Source organism: Hakea prostrata, chromosome 4, assembly GCF_041222555.1.
Source record: "Hakea prostrata isolate BN-2017 chromosome 4, UWA_Hpros_2, whole genome shotgun sequence".
Taxonomy (NCBI): domain Eukaryota; kingdom Viridiplantae; phylum Streptophyta; class Magnoliopsida; order Proteales; family Proteaceae; genus Hakea; species Hakea prostrata.
In genome coordinates, this window is record NC_142603.1 from 47,391,746 (window position 1) to 47,405,425 (window position 13,680).

At 38.6% G+C, this 13,680-nt stretch overlaps 1 protein-coding gene across 1 annotated transcript; it reads right to left on the reverse strand.

The window, feature by feature from the left end:
* Positions 1 to 7,006: 7,006 nt before the first annotated feature.
* On the reverse strand, positions 7,007 to 11,221 carry LOC149019197 (uncharacterized). The gene has a single exon (XM_089153241.1). The coding sequence runs from the start codon at positions 11,007 to 11,009 to the stop codon at positions 8,733 to 8,735; it is 2,277 nt and encodes a 758-aa protein (XP_089009367.1). The 5' UTR covers positions 11,010 to 11,221; the 3' UTR covers positions 7,007 to 8,732.
* Positions 11,222 to 13,680: the final 2,459 nt, after the last annotated feature.

Below are 13,680 nucleotides of genomic sequence, written 5' to 3' on the forward strand. Positions count from 1 at the left end.
TTTCCGTTAAATTCATTGTAAATCACGGCCGATATGATACAATACTCGATATCGATACAGAGATAGACCTATTTGATATTCATTCTTTAAACCTTGGCTCTAACACCCCAAATATCGAACCAGCAATTAATCCCTCTTGACCAATTTTTCTATTTTTGTGGGTAAACCCTTTCGACCTTTCACGAGACACTTAAATTGGGTGAAACCTCATGTTCCAGGTTCGAATCCCCTCTGCTCTTCTGTTTCTTACAATTGGACAGTTGTGTACTCTATGGCTTGGGAATGAGTCATACCGGCTTCTGTGGACTATACTAGGCCTCCGATGGGACTCCGCTGATGGGGACAGTGCTTGCGCTGGTAGTACACAAGGCTAATGCTTGCATAGGTCGCACTCGATAAAAAATCCGAACATTGTGTAGCGGGAGGCACTAGGTCATCGCTACTGCATCCCCTCTTTTTTCGTACCCAACAAAAAAAAAAATTGGGTGAAAAAAGGCTATTGCTCCTTATTTTATGTTTGAGTCCCCCAAAATATAATCAAAATTATCCTTTATATAACTTAAATATCTCTTAATTTAAACCTTATTTTCAAAGTTAACCGTAAGCTTGAAGTTACAATCATACTTTCCATAGCCTATTCTCATAGAACCATACAGATGGTGATGGGTGATTTTTTGTAGAATAAAGGATGTATGGCTGATGCATTGTTCTTCAGGAATGAATTCAATGGTATGCATAATGGTAATACTCGAATGAATTCAATGGTATGAGCAAGGTCAAACATGTCGGCCCATGTCGCCGTGTCGGACCCTGGCGACACGGCGACTTGGGCAACATGTCGCCAAAAGTCGGCCGACTTTTGGCAGGGGTCATTTTGACCTGTTTCGAAGGGTATTCCAGGTCATTTTGACCTGAAATTTGACGTGTAACCTAATTTGAGGTCAATAAACACATTGGGAGTATTATTTTGACCTAAAAACATCACCTAACCTAAATTTTATAATTGACACATGTCCGGCTATATGTGGGCAAAACTGGAAGTTTGGAAAATTCATATAAACTAATGTAAATATGCAAAGAGAACACAAATACATAATTAGTAAAGAGATGTACTAAAGTTTACAATTTATTATACAATTATGTTGAGTATGACTCATGCTTCACATATTGTTGCCGACGGACACGGGGTCCGGGAGAGGCCGCCCGGGCGGGGTGTGGGGGCAACGCCCTCGGAGCTTTTAGAGGCCCTATGTCACTTTGGCAAAAAGTGAACGAAAAATCGGCGAAAAACAAACGAAAGGCTGTTATATATGGCAAATGTAGCGATATATCGCCGACACAGGGCGATATGTCGCCGATATATGGTAAATATCATGTCGCTTGGGGGAGTCGTGTCGCCCCCTAGTGACACGGCGATATATCGCCCTATGTCGGCGATATATTGCCAACACAGTGAACCGTGGGTATGAGTAAAGATACACTGATAAATTTTATTATTTTTTTATTTCAACTAAGGGCATTATAATCATTTTACTTGTGAAATTAACAATAACACCCTTGGAATGGTAATTGGGATTACATCCTAGTTCGCCCCAGTTTAAGGAACATAAATGTAAATTTATTAAAAAGTATTAATAAGTCTAGTGGAGTGGTGGACATAATTTATATTTTTCAGTGAAAGAATTCTTTATGTTTGGAACACATGATGCCTGATCCCTATTACATCAATCAATTGGGTGGACCGGATTGGGACTATTCATATTTGGACCACCTATACTTTACGTACATCCATTTGGTGAAAACATGAAAAGTAGCAAAGTTGAAATGCGTCGGTAATGACTGACACTTTCTTTAAAGTATTTAAACGCCCCTAATAGTGCACACGGGTCTGAGTGCATTTTATCCCCAAAATCAGTCAACCCCTCCATCCACTCCATAATTGATGGACTAAGGGATCCGTAAAGTTGTTTTCACCATTCCGTTTTTTGACACAATTTAATCATAACATCTAAAAATATGTTTGTGCAAGAATAAGCAATCCCTCCCAGCTTTATATATGAGAATAACAGACACTACTAAGGGTTGTCTTTAAGAAACACATCTCCTCCCTTAAGGTTTGTTTGTTAGCCACCAGACTAACCTCCAAAAGGGTCACTTTTGGGCATTTAGGCGTCTTTTAAGGAAATATCCAACCACTCACAAAATGAAAATTTGAATTTTAAAATAAATCCATAAAAACTACAACAATCCACTCTAAAATTCAAAAAATTTGGGAAGACAAAACACTGAACTAGTGAATACACTAGACATAATAAGGACACATTGTTATAGGTGTTTTTCGGACTTGAACCTACACTAGGTCTACATTGCTACAGAGTACGGGTGCTTTTGGACTTTTTTCTTCTAAAAGAGAACATGCCTTGTCCCAAATCTTAGTCTCATGGATGTTTAGAGAATTCGCTTATGTAGTTCTCATTAGAAAGCGACCTTACTTCTTACATCCACTTAGGTTAGCCACTGGCCCATTGTGCACCACAATTAACACACCCTCACATTTCGTAGGTTTCGGCTAATTAATAGCCCATTGCTCAACCTTTTTTATTACAATGGTACTACTTTACCATGAGATTTTAATGAACATAGTAGTACTCCTCAAGCCATCTGGTGACTTCGTTGTTTACCCTTTGAATCTAATTGAAGAATGAAACCTCTTCACATAGATTGGGTGTCTATCACATAACATTGGATAGGCTTTCATAGCTCATTCCTCCAAACAAACCATTATGCACCCAATGAACTACTAGAGAAGGCTTTTACATTCTCCCTAACCTAGAACTGTCTTACCCCTCCCCTTTCATGGAGGAGCATTAGAGGAGCTTGAGAGAATGATGACAAAGAATATTCCTGTGAATAGTTCCATTGGACAAAAGTCATCTATGCATCCAAAATTTGTGCATCCATGCATGTGAGCCTGTTCATCAGGGAGTCCATCGTGTTGTGGGTTTGACAAGATGCCTTTATGTGCATATATATTTATCTATTATGTAATTCTCCCTAGAATAGTTGCATGTCAATGTTAACACTATTGACAATGAAATAATAGATAGATGTAAACACTTACCTATTTCTGAATATGCAATTAACATGTTCATGAAAAGCAGAGTGAGGAAAAGTTGGAAAATAGTCCAATTGGAGTATTAATAAGAACTCCCAAAGATTCATTTTTTTTTAAATGGGAGTCTTTTGTAGAACAGAGAGACAGATGGCAGAGTACCTAAAAATGAATTTTAATCCAATTCCCTGTTCCTTTTAGTAACATATACATGAGGGTAATGCATTCATAGACCTGAAAGAGTCTTATCTTCACTTCAGAAATAGTAGTCCTCTATACTGACCTTGTAAAGCTTGGACTTTTTTCTTTTGGCAGATGAGTGGAGCTCCACTTGAGTTCCAAAAGTCTGCTGGTAAGAGATTTGGAGTTGGCACCCTGCATATCCAATGCTTGTCAGGTCTTCTTCAGCTGGGTTACAGCCAAAAGCAGAACCCCTTGGAGGTGGGGAAGCAAATATGAGAGCTATCTATTCCTTATTCCTTATAGAGTGTTGTTCAGGTCAATACAAATCATGGAATAGATAAAACAATGACCAGTTAGACATATGTCAATAATTCACAGTGATTAGATGAACTCTGAGGATTAACTATTAATGGTCTAAAGCAGTTTTTCATTTGGAAAATGGATCAAGAATTAAGCTGACTTTCTGGTGCACTGATCCATTCGTATTTAACTGGAAAAGAATGTTAGAACTATGGGTTTTGTGTTTTTAGGAGCTCCTGTAATTTGAAGTTTTTAGGAGACAAGGCTTGGATGCAATGTTGGTTTCTAGCATTTCTAGTCTGGATTGCTTTTCAATTAGGTATGAGTTATCACAGAGACACAGTGAGGGCCCCTATTCTGTGAAGGAATTGGGCCACTCAGAGGAGATATGTATATAGGGCTACTCTTCTTATTTTTTCCCTATGACTAGAAAATCCTCGATTAATTCTCTCCCTAGGTCTATCCATTTGGATCCATTGTGTTGTGATTTGTCTTGTTGTACATTTATTAGGTTCTGTTCTTCTTGTCTTCTATCTTCTCAGGTTTCTCAGGTTACTAGGATTGTTGATTCCAACTGACCTAACATCCGTAGTGCCTTAAGTTGTGCAGCTGCAGCAAATGGATCACAAACTGATTTATGATTTACAAATAAACCAAGAAAGCATTAGGGAAAAAGAAAATATATCCTCAAGGTATCTTCTATCGTTGACTGAATGATATGATGCCTGGACTCTTGCGATCTACTTCTCTCGCCCCCGCCCCCCGGTTACTGGGTAGGAGTAGGACTGCCTTTGGATTTGCATCACAGATAGTAGCGACAAATTCTGCACTCAATTCTCATCAGCTGGACACACCCACAACAACACCTGCACACACACAACATGACCTGCTGCACACAACCTCCCTGCCCCTGCTGCACTTAGTTTCTCACTCAGCTGTACACACCCACATCTGCAAACATATCCAACATAAGCATACACCCCCACAAAACCCTCCACCCCTGCTTCACTCAATTCCCCACTCAGCCACACACGCCCACACCCACACCCACACCTGCACACTCACAACCTGGTGCATACATCCTCACAAAACCCCCCGTGCCCCTGCTGCACTCAATTCCCCACTCAGCTGCATACACCCACACCTAAACCTGCACACACACACACAACATAACCTGCTGCTCATACCCTCATAAACTCGCGTCCCTGCTGCGCTCAGTCCCCTCCCCACAGTCACACCCAGTCATACGCAACACAGTCATACATATGTCACACACACACAGAGTCACCACATACTAGTCAAATTTTTTATTTTTTTTCATTATGTAATTTTATTTTGTGATTGTGGATATGAAGCTGTCCTACACATTTCAGGATCTTCAAGAAATTCACTCTACCTCAACTGTCCTGTGAGAGGCAAATGAGGTTGTGACTTCTTGCTTGGGGTACCCAGAGAATGATACAGGAAATCTCCAAAGGGACAATCACATGAGTAATGGAAATGAAATTAATCTATATGAACTGCAAACAACTAAGGGATGAGCTTCGGAATGCAAAAGCCACGGTGAAGGAAAATGAGAAGATGTTAGCTAAAATTGTAAAGGTCCAATGTGCTCTGGTAGCAACCCAAATGGGACTTTTCCTCAGATTTGTGATGGTAACAAAGAGCTTGGCCTAACAGGCCAAGGCCTAGAAGCACATCACTGATCATTTCAGTTGTGGTGTGGAGGTTGAGGTATGGCATGATCCAATGAATTGACCTGTTTGGATGATTTTTGTATGTCTTACTGCCTTCGTTTTTAAGGAAGAGCAAAATATGGGGTTCTTCAACTTAGCACTGCTAGGTGAGATGTGCAGCACCATTTTTGGCTGTTTTTGAGAGATCTGTAAATTGCAGTTTTCTTCCATTACATAATGGGAAATCTTCAGCTTAGCCTGTGGAATAGCACATTGCCTTCCTGTGTGAGCAAAGTTGAATTTTTGTGCCGTCTTGCCCTGATCTCATTTCTGTTCATGTTTTATTTGGTATTTGTTTTGACAAATTCACCTTTAAATCCTGAAACAGCCTCAAAGCACAATGATATATTTTTGCAATACCCCTTACTGCCTCTTTAAACCATTGGAAAATGTCATAGGTGTTTGTTTCAAGTTTGTCTCTGAAAGCATTTCTTTCTAAAAGAAAAGGTACACTAAAGAAAAGTCATTCATTTCGTAATGGGTATGGAACCTCAAAAATAGAAAACAGGAAGAGCAATGAAAAATAAAGCAAAGCAGGATCCACTGGTCACCCGACCACTCAAAAAAATGAAAAATAAAAATCCTCCCTCAGGAGACAATCACACAACTCAGAATTTTCCAATTGAAGCTCTCCCATCCACAACCTACAACAGTCCCTTGCTTTGCACCCAGAAGAAGGCATTGAAATGAATACATTCAGATGCATTGACAGAGAGTTGGATCATTTGATTCAGTTGGGGTTTTTCACTCTAGGTCTCCTACCCCTGCTGTATTCTTCAAGAGCATCTAGATCTATGGGCAAACAGCTGTGAAGTGAATCATATGCTTTAAACAAAGAAAGATTATTCTAGATACTTAAAAGACTTGTAAATTATAATGTATCCTTCAAAAAGGATTCTCAAAAACCATACGAAAACTCCAAATAAGGGGATTATGAGGCTACATGAATTCTTCACAGCAACAGAAAAAATAATAAGCAAAGACTCTGCCTTACAATTATTATCATCGCTTTCAGAACAATGTTGACTTTCATCGGGAAAGCACAGAATCTCAAAAAGTAACAGAGTTCTAATATCGGTACCATGGTGCTTATAGATTAATGTCAACTGCTCTTTTTTTCCTTTTTTCTATTTTCAAAGAGAAGTGGGGAATTGGTTCTGCTGTTAGAAACTTGTACCATCTCATCTTCTTAAAGTTATAAACGAAATGCTTTGTACATGTTGTACCTAGATGTAGCAGAACAATATAGTCAAAACGACCTGAGGATGATTGACAATCAAGCAAAAAGCATTCAATGGAAGCCATTATTTGTTGGTTTGGCATGTTTGAAATCCTCCATGGTTTGGCATCTCTTTCTAATGTCCAGTGAAGTGTAGCAGAAAATTTCATAATAAAGTTATGCAGTGCTTAGAATTTAGCAATGGATTATGGAGTTTGAAAGTAACAATTCTTCCAAAAGGTATAGCATATTACAAATAAGAAATGAGACACCACAAAGACCAACAAACTGTAGTGAAAAATAACTAGTTCAAGATGAAACTGCTGTGAAGTAGAGCTCTTAGTGGCACAAAAATGATGCACAACAAACACACAAGAAATGCAGGAGGATTTATGTATATCAATTGATGAACACAACAAAATGATTCTACTATTAACAATGGAAATTACTCTGACAATCAGACCACTGTACACCCAATGAACTACTAGAGAAGGCTTAGAACTGTCTTACACCCTTTTAGAGAGGAACCTGAGTGAATAATGACCCATGAATAGTGCTTTGAATAGTTTCATGGACTGAAGTTGGCTACGCATTCAAAATTCCATGCATGTGAGCCCGTTCAACAGGGAGTCCATGGTGTTGTGGGTTTGCCAAGATGCCTTTATGTGCATATATTGATCTACTTATGTAATTGTGCCTAGAATAGTTGCAAGTCTATATGTACATAATAGACAATTAAATAATAGACAGATGTAAAAACTCACCTATTTCTGAATATCGGATCAACATGTTCATGAAAGGCAGGAGTTTGAGAAAAAGTTGGAAAATAGTCCAACACTGGAGTATTAATAAGAACTCCAAAAGATTATTTTAAAAAAGAAAGAAAGAAAAGGAAATCTTCTTTTGTAAAACAGAGAGACAGATGGCTGAGTACCCAGAGATGAATTTTGATCCATTCCCCTGTGCCTTTTAGTAACATATGCATGAGCATAAAACCATAATGCATTCATAGACCTGAAAAGGTCTCTCTTCACTGCAGAAATAGTGGTCCTATATACTGACCTTGTAATGCTTGGCCTTTTTAGCTCAAGTGGGTAACCCAAAAATCAACTGGAAAGAAGAGATCTGGAGTTGGCACCCTCTCTATCCAATGTCAGCTCTACTTCAGCTAGGGTTATAGCCAAAAGTGAAACTCCTTGGAGGTGGGGAAGCAAAACTCTGTGCTACAAAAAGGAAGAGCTGAAGAAAACATTATTATGGTGTTGCATCTAGTAGTTATGCATTGTGTTTTCAAGTTACAAATAGAGGAGGAGAGATTCACCAGAAAAATAGAGGAAGAGAATATTGTTGTAGAGCTTTCTCACTATAAAGTTGCAGTTTCACCACTTAGCATCCCGCTATTAAAGAATTGTCAAATGTTACCAGGGTCTATTGAGCCATAACTTCCTCATGTGATCATGATATTTGTCATTCATTTCCTTCGGTAAATGAGGAGTATATCATATGCTCTGTTAACCTCATCACTGCTTCATCAACATTGTGGGTAAGCTTTTCATTTTTTCAGTTAAATTCCCCAGTCAGCTTGTGACAGCTACAGAAAGAGGTTATTTAACATTAGCTCCCCATTTCAGAAAATATTTGGTACTGTTACATGTCTGTGTGGTTTGGCTTTTACCATAATAGCATCAGGGTAAGATCTTCACCATGTCCCCTAATGTCCAGGATATGGTTCTTTGATAGTGGGATAAAGAATATGATTTTCCAAGGTTAAAAAAGCCATATGAAACTGCCACCCCATGAAATAGTGCTACTGTGGTTGGCTCGCTGGAGAACTTTTCAATGGATCTTAATCATTCAATTGGTCTGTTGACTTTGATTTCAGCACAACCATCTGTAATGCAGTGTAGTTGTTTCTTTCTTTTGGTAATTCCATCCTAATGGATGAACAAAGGCATTGAAGCATGAGAAGAAACGGAAATATATATTGTTGAGGCATTTGTCAATGTAAAATTGAACAGTTTTGACATGCTTCTGGTTCTTTCTGATTGGAAGAACCCCCAAAGCCTACACTGATCAGGGATAAAGAAAACATCTGGCATTGTTTGACCATTGTAGAGATTCAAACTTAAGAAGCTGCTAAAAAAACTGGTAACCTAGAAAGAAGGCAGAAGATACAGATAAGTTAGCGTCCCCTGGTAACAAAGGCCATAGATGCTGCAGCAAAAATTGTTGCAGAGGACAGCAAAGTCCAGAAACCGTTGATCTTCTTTTTCTCAGTCAACTTGTTTCTTGTTGTCATCTTAACCTGAAAATCCTCAAGACCTTGCTGAGCTTCTGATAGGGCCTTTTGCAATGATGCCTTTTCCTCATTTAGCAATTGAAGCTTGTTATCCATTTCCTTTTTCTCTTCAACTAGACTATCACGCTCTGTGCTTATCTGAGCAAGTTCTTTTTTGGTCTCCTCTACATTCTTCTCAACTTCCAGAAATTTCAATCTCAAGCATGACAACTCCTTTTTTTCCATATCAAGTAGCTTCAGAGCAACATCCCTCTCGTGGGCAACACGATCAAGAGCCTCTTTGTTCTGGACGGCTTCGACTTCGAGTTGGTTATTTTTCTCTTCATATTGTAGACATAATTCATTCTGTGAAATCAAAGTGGCCTTTAGCTTGTCGATCTCTTCATGCAACTGGACGATTTCAGCCTCCAGCTTAATCTTTACCTGCTCTATCTCAGCCTTCTCAACGACTATTTCCTCCATCTTTCTCCCCTGCTCTTCCATTTGCTGCATGGACTCATCAAGACTCTTCCTGGCTAAAGATTTCTCCTCCATTAACTCATCAAAGATTCTTTCCTTCTCCTTTTTCTCCTCAACCAGCATGTTGAAGTCCGTCAGCAACTGCTCTTGCTTCTCTTCATATTGTAGCGATGATTCTTGCAGTGCAATCACAGTGGCCTTTAGCTTGGCCATCCCTTCATGCAACTCTACAATTTCAGCCTCCAGCTTAACATTCAGTTGCTCTATCTCAGCCTTCTCAACGACTAGTTCCTCCATCTTTCTCCCTTGCTCTTCTAGTTGCCGCAAGACTTCGTCAAGACTCTTCCTAACTGAAGAGTTCTCCTCCATTAACTCATCAAGGATTCTTTCCTTCTCCTTTTTCTCCTCAACAAGCAAATTGAATTCAGTCAACAACTTCTCATGCTTCTCTCGAGCATCTGCATAGCTTGTTCCCAGTTCGGAAATTCTCACCTGCAAACTTTCTTCCTGTTTTTGCAGACTGGAAATTGTGGCGCTGAGCTGACCCACTTCTTCTTGCAATTCCGTAATTTTTACTGCCTGCTGAATCTTCTCAGTCTGGATTTGTTCCTTATCCGCCACAAGTTCTGTGACTTCTCTCTTCAAATCTTCTATCTGTTCCCATGACTGCTTCAGGCTTCTCTCTGCAGAGGCCTTGTCTCCTTCCAGTGCTGCAAGGCTTCTGTCCATCTTCTCTTTGCATTCCATAAGTAGTTTGTGCTCTGTCTGTAGTTGAAGAAGCTCCTCATGAGTCTCTGATATATTCTTCTGCAGTTCAAGAAGAGTCGAAGTCAGACGTTTTATCTCCTCCATGCTGGTGTTGAGATCCTGCTGAATCAGATGCTTCTCGCCAAGAACCCGAGAAGATAACTCTCTTTCATTGCCAAGTTCGGCAGTCAGTGTATCCACTGATTTCTGCAAGTAGCCGTTCTCTCGAATTAGTTCGTTCTTTGCTGCCTCAATCTCCGCCCTCTCCCTAAGAGCACTTTCCATCTCTCTCTTCAATTCTCGATACTTCTGCTCCACTTCTTGTCGAAATTCATCGCGTTCCATCCGCATACGTCCAATCTCTTCTTGAGCCTTGGCATTGCTCTTTTCCAGTTCACTCACAGTTAAGCTCAACCGACCAGCCTCCTCCTGTTTCTGAACGAGTCTGTCTTGGACTTCATTCTTGTAGCTACGAAATTCTTCGCTAATCTGATTGATCTCTCTCTGCTTCTCTACCACCTTCATCTCCGTTGCCTCCAGTGCTTTCTCCTTGTCGTTGATTTTCTCCTCCAGCTTAGCTTTAAAAATAACAGTCTGAGATCTCATATCTTCATGTGCTCTTGTTATTTGGTTCCTCAAGCTCTCAGCCTGTTGATTGAGATGGGAAGAGACGAAATCTAAGGTCAATCTCTGCTCGAGTTCGGCTACGATAGTTTCGTCCTCTAAGGACTTCTTCTGCAATTCCAACCTCTGTTTCTCGAGCAAAGAACGAGATATCTCCGATTCGAGCACCTTCTTGGATTGGAGAAGAGTCTCGACTTCTTGTCTGCGTTCTCTGGTTTCATTGAGAAGAATAAAATTCAAGGATTTCAAGCTGGCGACCTTCTCTGAGGAATCATCCTTGGTAATCTTGTGAGACTTCTTAATCTGGGAGACCTCTTTGTGGATCTCCATTCCAGTCTTTGGGAGGCGTTTCTCGCTCTTGCTCTTCCTGCTACTGTTGCTCTTTCTGGTGCTGCTGGTGCTAAGAAGGTTTCTTTCCTGATTATTGGATTGGAAATGGAAAACGATAATCTTGTGGCGATGGAAACGATTGTAGATGAGAGGATAGGGTTTCGTTTCCTAGGGTTTATGGTCGAAAAACAAAGCCCATGGAGATAGGGAGATAAAAGGGGCAAGTTAGTTATGGTCGATGTTTTTCAAATTCAAACGATTTTATACTAACAACGTTCGAAAAGTCGAAACCCCATAAAACAAGGCGAAATGTTTGTGAACGTGTTTCCTCGGCACAATGTCCAGATGGCTGTTGTCCAATCCGATTTTCTTTAGAGGCTCAAGAGTATGCCACGTGTTTTAATAATTTACATGTAATTCTATGCATGTTTAAATCCTTTATTTACAAAGTTGGAAAATTCTGTTTTCCTCACATTTCTTTATTACAGATTTATAAGAGTAGGTTATTACCCAGTTGTGAATAAGAGTAGATGGTTATGTTTCTCTCACATCCTTCCATCACATATTTAGAAAAGTAGGTTATTTGTCCCCTTGCGGTGGTTGCAAGTGAGTCCTCCTACTAAGTGCATGGTAGAGGTGTGATGAGAGCACAACCTTCCACCTAATGAAACATGACAACTTGCTTTTAGGTTACAGAGAGTAATAAATGAGACGAACTTACGATGGTTCATAATTATAAGAATAGTTTTTTTTTTTTTTTGGTAAATTAATTATAAGAATAGTTAGATATTAAACACTATTACCTAAGCTTCATTTCGGTTAGCTTGCTTGCACATCAACTACATCTTTATGGTAGCTTTTATATATCATTAGGCATGATATGAATGGATTTCATCATTTCCTTAATTGTTTCTAATTTGAATTATTTTCATATTATTTGTTTTTCTCATTTGAATTATTTCCATATTATTTCCTCCTCTCATTTGAATTCTTTCTATTCATCATTCATCTCATTTAAATTCTTTCCATACCATCTCATCATTCCATTTCATCAGTATCCTAATTTGGCTTGACTAACATCTTTATCAAATCATTTCCATGTATTATATTTCCAAATAAACATTTTCATGTATTGAATCTTCATGTTTTATATCTTTTTTATTTTTTTTATTTTTTATTGTTCATAATTACCTAATAACATAGGATGTATGGTGCCTATATACTTGAAGTTCTCTCATATGAAATCATTCAACCATTTTTCTTATTGAGGTTGTTTCTTAATATGGTATCAGAGCTAACACACGATTCTACATCTTAATTAGCCATGTTTTTTTCTTCTTCATCTTCTACCTCATCTTCAATGGCTATCAATACTAAGTCTGTTGATTTGGATTCCTCTCATATGGTTCACTCTCTTGTTGCAACTTTGGTCCCTTTAGTTGTTGTACCATTTTTCACCATAGATTAGTATCATAAACTTCTATCTCAATTGAAATCTAGTAACATTCCATCATTGACAAATGCTGTAGGTTAAGTATCTTCTCTATGGGTTATTGATTTGGGTGCCAATCTTCATATGGTTTTAGACTTATCTTTATTTCATTTGGATAGTCTTGTTCCCCACACCCAATCTATTCGCCTTCCAAATGGTGGTTTTGCTCCTGTTACACATATTGGGAATTGCAATCACATACCCAATTTACCTCTCATAGACGTATTACATGTTCCTTCCTTTGGTTTTAATTTGTTATCTATTACTCAACTTACCCAACAATTTCATTGTTTTATAACTTTCTATCATAATCATTGTATGATACATGACTTACGCACGAAGGAGAGGATTGAGCTAGGAAATGCATACAATGGACTTCATTATTTGGAGTTGGATTATCTCGTTGCTGCTGTTGTTTTACCTGCCAAGGATATTTGGCATTCTCGTTTAAGCCACCCATCTTTAAAAATTTTTAGTTATATTGCATGTTTGGATCCGAATATTTCTTTTCATAAAGATTGTGTTTGCTCTATTTGTCCTTTAGCTAAGCAAACTCGACTTCCTTTTTCCATCTAGTACAACTCTCTATCACATCTTGCTTTGAATTGATACATTGTGACACATGGGGATCTTATTTCGTTCCCTCAATTTGTGGTGCAAAATATTTTTTTAACTATTGTGGAAGATTTTTCACGATGCATCTGGGTGTTTTTGTTAAATCATAATCTGATGCTTGGTCCCGATTAAGAGAATTTTTTGCTATGATCAAGACTCAATTTGGATACCAAATTAAACAACTCCGAATTGATAATGCTTGTGAGTTTTTTAATTACCATTCAAATGATTTTTTTACAATCCATGATATTATTCATCAACATAGTTGCGTTGATACACCCCTACAAAATGGGGTTGTTGAGCACAAACACCGACATCTTCTTAATGTGGCCCGTGCTTTATCCTTTCAAGTAAGTATATTTCATAAGTTTTGAGGTCCTTGTGTCTTGACAGCTGCTTATATAATCAACCATTTACCCACCCCGCTATTACATGGTAAGTCACCACTTTAAGTTTTATTTGGCAAAATCCCTTCATATTTTCATCTTTGAATTTTTGGATGTCTTTGTTATGGTCATAACTCATAATTATTCATCCATTCGTTATAAATTTGATCCCCGAGTA